The following is a 6,101-nucleotide window of genomic DNA, read 5'->3' on the forward strand; positions in this document are numbered from 1 at the left end:
CCCGGGGTCTGCCCGTGGCCCTGGTGACAGCCATGGAGCCCTCGAATCTGTCCGGAGCCCGGGAGGCCCTGAGGAGGGTCCAAGAGGGGCCCCGAGTCAGAGGTAGGCTCCCCGCAGGGGCGGCGGTCGATGGTTCCGCTGCCCCGGGCGGATCCGGAGCGGAGCGTCTGTGTCCACAGCGGTGATCATGGTGATGCACTCGGTGCTGCTGGGGGGCGAGGAGCAACGCTGCCTCCTGGAGGCTGCAGAGGAGCTGGGCCTGGCCGACGGCGCCCTGGTCTTCCTGCCCTTCGACACGCTCCACTACGCCTTGTCCCCGGGCCCGGAGGCCTTGTCCGTGCTGGCCAACAGCTCACAGCTCCGCCGGGCCCACGATGCGGTGCTCACCCTCACGCGCCGCTGTCCCCCTGGAGGCAGCGTGCTGGACGCCCTGCGCAGGGCCCAGGAGCAGCGGGAGCTGCCCCCTGACCTTAATCTGCAGCAGGTAGAGGGACCAGGGCGGAGAGAAGAGGGGCGGAGAGCTGGGGAAGGAAGCAGAGGATGGCCAACTTGGGGCAAGGAGGCTGGGGGCAATGAGTGGAGAAGTGGATACAGGAATGGCAGAGAGGAGGATGGAGTCAATGGGAGAGAGGGGGACGACAACGGGGAGAGAATAACTAGCAGCTCCACCTGCTCTGGAGACTCCTGGGTAGTGTGACGCTCTGGCCTAGCTTGCGTGGGGCATCGTAGTGGATTGAGATTGTTTCCCGAGAGACTGAAATGAGACCTTTCAAGCCCAGCTCCGAGGAGTGAACCCTAAACTCTGCAGCATCTTTGCCGTCTCCTTCAAGTAAACCCGCCTCCAACACCACCAGCGCGTGCAGACCCCGGTAATGTCCGTAATAAACAGCTGGTGCTCTTTTTAAAAAATATATTTTATTGATTTTTTACAGAGAGGAAGGGAGAGAGTTAGAGAGTTAGAAACATCGATGAGAGAGAAACATCGATCAGCTGCCTCCTGCACACCCCCTACTGGGGATGTGCCCGCAACCCAGGTACATGCCCTTGACCGGAATCGAACCTGGGACCTTTCAGTCCGCAGGCCAACGCTCTATCCACTGAGCCAAACCGGTTTTGGCCAGCTGGTGCTCGTTTCTATCTCTTCCGGAGAGAGGGTGCAGATCCAACCCCATGCCCATTTCAGAGGTGCTCCCTCTGGGGGGAGGGGCTTCGTCTGGTGGTTTTAACCTTTTGAGAGCCATGACGTCTTGTGAGAAGCAGAAAGGTCCTTAGGCAGAGCCAAAAGCTTCCATAATCATTTAGATCCACAGCTTATTCCTGAAACCAGCTAATACCCAGGATTCCCTGAGAACCCAGAATGCCAGTTCAGACCATCTAGTCCCACCCCATGCATAAAAGGGGGGCTATAAGCCACTAAGATAGAAGGGAATGTAGATGCCAGTGGGCAGAAAACTAACAACTAAAAGGGCCCTATGAGAGGGCTATAAGTGAAGGGGGGGTTGAAATACTCCCCACCCACATTTGGGGTAGCCCGTGGAGGGAAGGAATGGGAAGAGGAACAGAGGTGGGATAGAGTGAAAGTGAGAGAGAGAGTGGAGAAAGTGGTGAAAAGAAAAAAACCCTCTTTAGTTCTCAGTAAGCAAGGCAGCAAGTCCTGTCACGTTTACTTCTAAATCCATCCACTTTCTCCATTCGCACAGTCACTGCCCTGGTTCAGGCCACACCCTCTGGTCCAAACCTCAAAACAAAATCTTCCCCATGGTCCCTGTTTCAGCAGTTACCTGTCCCAGGCCTTTCTCCGCCCAACCATCAGCTGGAACTTCAGAAATGTGACTGTCACGCCTCTGTTCAAAGCCTCCGAGGGGCTTCTCCTGCAGGATAAACGCAGGTCTCGTCCCACAGCTGACCGGTCTGGGGTTCCTCTCTCTTCCATCCTCCTTGAACTTCAATCAGACCAGCTAGTTTGGTTTCCCTAAATGGGTCCTTCTCTTTCACCTCTGTGCTGCTGGCTGCACTGTTCCCGCTCTCCTGCACCAGCTGTCTGCCCCCTAGATAATTCCGGCCCATTTCCTGAGGGAGGGCCACTCCTTCCGGAAGCCTCTGCCTGGTTTGGGGCCCTCCTCCCTGTCTCCACAGCTATCTCGGTTACTGGACCGCACTCATTGCCCTGCCTTAACATCCTTATCTGTCTCCCCAACTAGAGGAAAGATTCCCCGAGACAGGGACTCTGTCTTGTCTACCGATACATGCCTTGTGCTTTACATACTGCCTGGCACTGTGAGAACTGGGAACTGGGAACATAGAGAGGCTCCATAAGGTCCTGGGGAACGAAAAGACTGAAATAGAAATTAGAAACTCACCAAAGATGGGAAAGAAGGCTTTTAGGTGAATGATAGGTAATGATATTAAAAATATATTCAGGCCCGGCTGGCATGGCTCAGTGGTTGAGCATCAACCATGAAGCAGGAGGTCATGTTTCCATTGCGGGTCAGGGCACGTGTCCAGGTTGCCGGCTTGATCCCCAGTAGGGGGCGAGCAGGAGGTAGCTGATCAATGATTCTCATCATTGATGTTTCTATCTCTTCCTTCCTCTCTCTGAAATCAATTAAAAATATATTCAGGGCAACCAACAGGAAAAGGAAGAGAGGATCTGTAGGTAAAAGAGTTAGAATTAACCAATGGTGACAAGAGTGAGAATCCTGAGAAGAAGGAAGGCCCGTGGGGAAAGGAGATGAGATAGCCAATGGGAGAGAGGAAGAGAGAGACAATAGGATGTGGGGAACCACTAGGAGGTGAGAACAGTCAAGGGCTTGAAGGGCCCCAGGAAAAGATAAGGAGAAGGGCTGTCTGTTTATGGGCCGTGACCCCACACCCTGAGCCCCTTCTCCTTCCCCAGGTATCCCCACTCTTCGGCACCATCTATGATGCGGTCTTCTTGTTGGCGGGGGGCGTGGCGCGAGCTCGGGCGGCGGTAGGTGGCAGCTGGGTGTCCGGAGCAGCTGTGGCCCACCACGTCCAGGATGCCCAGGTCCCGGGTTTCTGCGGGGCCCTGGGAGGAGCCGAGGAGCCCCCGCTTGTGCTGCTGGACACAGATGAGGCGGGGGACCAGCTGTTCGCCACATACATGCTGGACCCCACCCGGGGCTCCTTCCGCTCTGCTGGGACCCCAGTGCATTTCCCTGGAGGGGGCCAGGGGCCTGGGCCCGATCCCTCTTGCTGGTTCGACCCAGACATCATCTGCAACGGAGGTGAGGGCAAACACAGCCTCCACTAGGACAGTCACCAGGGACCTCCCACAAAGTGGGGACAGACAGTGAACTTCCTGTAACTCCTCCATGAGGCCCTTTCAGGTCCTCCTGGGACCGAGACTTGTGTAGGACCCCTCTCTTGCTGAGCCCCTAAGGCCCTCTTTCTGGCTCCCAGATGCTCCCCCTTAGCAGAACTCATGACCTTTTGCTAGTTCCCTTTCTTGGCTCCCCTCCCCCTGTCCAGGAGCCTCCAGGACAGGGGTCCTCAAACTACGGCCCGCGGGCCACATGCAAATACAAATATTGTATTTGTTTCCGTTTTGTTTTTTTACTTCAAAATAAGATATGTGCAGTGTGCATAGGAATTTGTTCATAATTTTTTTTTAAACTATAGTCCGGCCCTCCAACGGTCTGAGGGACAGTGAACTGGCCCCTGTTTAAAAAGTTTGAGGACCCCTGCTCCAGGATACGGCATGACTGCTTGCTTCCCTAGAAAGGGTGCCTCCCCTCCGCCAGGTCCTCAGTGCCCCTCTCGCTGCCCCTCCAGGAGTGGATCCGGGCCTCGTCTTTATCGGCTTCCTCCTGGTGGTTGGGATGGGGCTGACAGGGGCCTTCCTGGCCCATTATGTGAGGTGAGTAAGGAAGTGAGGTAAGTAGGAGATGAGCTTGGCTCTCTTCATGCCAGAAATGCAACTGTACAGCAGGACAGCAGGCTGGGTCCACTCAAGATAGACGGGAAAGTTTATGTGAAAGGGACAGGGGGGAGGGGTCCTAGAAGGCTGTCATAGTCCCAAGGGCTGTCTGGTTTGGGGATGGCTGCCCTCCCCTGAGCACCATTATCCCCTTCTGGCCTCCTCTCATGCACCTTGGCCCCCTTTGCGGAGATGACCTCCTCCCCCTACCAGGCACCGGCTACTTCACATCCAAATGATCTCAGGCCCCAACAAGATCATCTTGACTCTGGACGACATCACCTTCCTCCACCCACAAGGGGGCAGCTCTCAAAAGGTGGGAGAAGCAGGGAGCCAGGATCCAACTATGATTCCTTACATATCTGGTCCCCTGCCTGGGCCAGCCCTCACCCCAACCCCAACTGGAAAGGAGGCCTGGTGTCTGCTCTAGCCCTGTCCCAGGCCTGATGCGTGCACTGAGGGGAGCAGGCCCTGTCCTGGCTGCTTCCTGGGGCAGTGTGAAGCTCCAACAAGAAATGAATGTTAAACTGTCAACTGCTGTGTCCCTGGGAAGTAATGTCATGATGACCTTCCCTAATTACTATTTCTTCCTCTCCCCTCTTCAACCCCCAGAACTCTGCCTGAGCACTCAATATATCCGGGACTCGGAGTATATTTTGACCCCTTGAATTGACCTCTACCCTCCAGGTGGCCCAGGGTAGCAGTCGGTCGAGTCTGGTCGCCCGCAGTGTGTCAGACATTCGCAGCGTCCCCAGCCAGCCTGCGGATAGCTCCAACATCGGCCTCTATGAGGTGAGCCTGACCCCCAATGAGGCTGAGCGCTCTCTGTTCCTTGAGTCATGTCATATCCTCAGGAAATGGAGATAGGACCCCCGAAGAGGATCTAGGGAGAGGTCATACGTTTCTGAAAGGGAAGCATCTGGGAATCCCTCCTGCGCCAGGATTTTCACTTAGCTGTGATCCAGGCGAGGCGTCCTCAAAGGCCAACCTCAGTGCCCCAGGGGCTAGAAGCCTGCCTGGTGGGGAGTGTGCTGGGACCAGCATGCAGCCTGGTGTGGCCACTGAGAACATCCCCAACTGTGTTAGGAGCCCCTGGCCCTCCCCGCTCAGCGATAAGCATTCAGGTTACTGAAGGGCACAGGCCTCCCAGGAAAGGTAGGGGCAGAGGGGCATCTGGGATATGGCTCCCCAGTCACAGAAAGGACAATCCCAGGACATGGATTGTTCAGGATGGGGAGTTTCCAGACACAGCTACCCATGACTCAAACCAGACTCACGTTTTGGCCCCACCCAGCATCTCCACCCAATTCCAACCAGAGTCAGGAACAGCAAGCCTTCGAGGGGAAAAGGGGCCATGAGGGCATTAACTATGGGCTCAGCAAATCTGATGTTGTGGAATGAGTGGGAGATAATGAGAACAAGTTCAAGGAGAGCTGGGAGAGAGCTCAGCCAATCAGAAGGGGAGGGGATGTTTAGAGCTCCAGAGTCAGGTCACGGAGAGAATGCAGAGACTGCTGGTAAGTCATGTAGAAGTCATCACGCCACGTCTCGGGGCAGCACTATTGTCCTTTGGGGCAGGTTATTCTTCACTATATTGGACTACCTTGTGCCTTGAAGAATGTTGAGTGTCTCCTGTCTCTGGCCCTTTTACTAAACATAGCCCTCAGTGTTGTTTATATATATATATATATTTCAGAGAGGAGGGGAAAGGGAGTGAGAGATAGAAACATCAATGATGATAGAGACTCATCCATCAGCTGCCTCCTGAACACCCCCAAGTGGGATCAAGCCCACAACCTGGACATGTGCCCTAACTGGAAGAAATCAAACCATGACCTACTGGTTCATAGGTCACTGAGCCACATCGCTGGGCTGCCCTCAGTTTCTGCGACAATTAAAAATGTCTCCACTTTTCTTTCCAAATGCTTTTTAGGGGTCTGTATCAAACCCCCAAATTCTCTTCTTGTCCAAATCCCTTATCAACAGGCAAGACCGGCTAAAAAGGGTGTCCCAAAATTCACGCAAGAAGTAATTTTGATAGAAAACACAGGTTTATAATTAAAAATTGTAAATTTTTTATTGATTCACAAAGTATACAGTATAGGGTTATGTATGGAATAGCATATCGGGTAAATGGCCTCCACGGCTTTGCTGGCACATA

The 6,101-nt window shown here is 54.3% G+C and overlaps 1 protein-coding gene across 1 annotated transcript in view; it reads left to right on the forward strand.

Annotated features, from left to right (window-relative positions):
- Positions 1–5: 5 nt before the first annotated feature.
- Positions 6–6,101, forward strand: part of GUCY2D (guanylate cyclase 2D, membrane (retina-specific)) — a gene marked incomplete at its 5' end in the record, with an annotated part of 15,684 nt that continues 9,588 nt past the window's right edge. Inside the window, 6 exons of the mRNA XM_005878842.2 lie at positions 6–102; positions 180–484; positions 2,897–3,248; positions 3,796–3,880; positions 4,154–4,256; positions 4,628–4,732. Of these exons, the coding sequence (XP_005878904.1) occupies positions 6–102; positions 180–484; positions 2,897–3,248; positions 3,796–3,880; positions 4,154–4,256; positions 4,628–4,732 (1,047 nt within the window). The remainder of the gene's footprint in view (positions 103–179; positions 485–2,896; positions 3,249–3,795; positions 3,881–4,153; positions 4,257–4,627; positions 4,733–6,101) is intronic.

Source organism: Myotis brandtii, unplaced genomic scaffold (assembly GCF_000412655.1).
Source record: "Myotis brandtii unplaced genomic scaffold, ASM41265v1 scaffold573, whole genome shotgun sequence".
Taxonomy (NCBI): domain Eukaryota; kingdom Metazoa; phylum Chordata; class Mammalia; order Chiroptera; family Vespertilionidae; genus Myotis; species Myotis brandtii.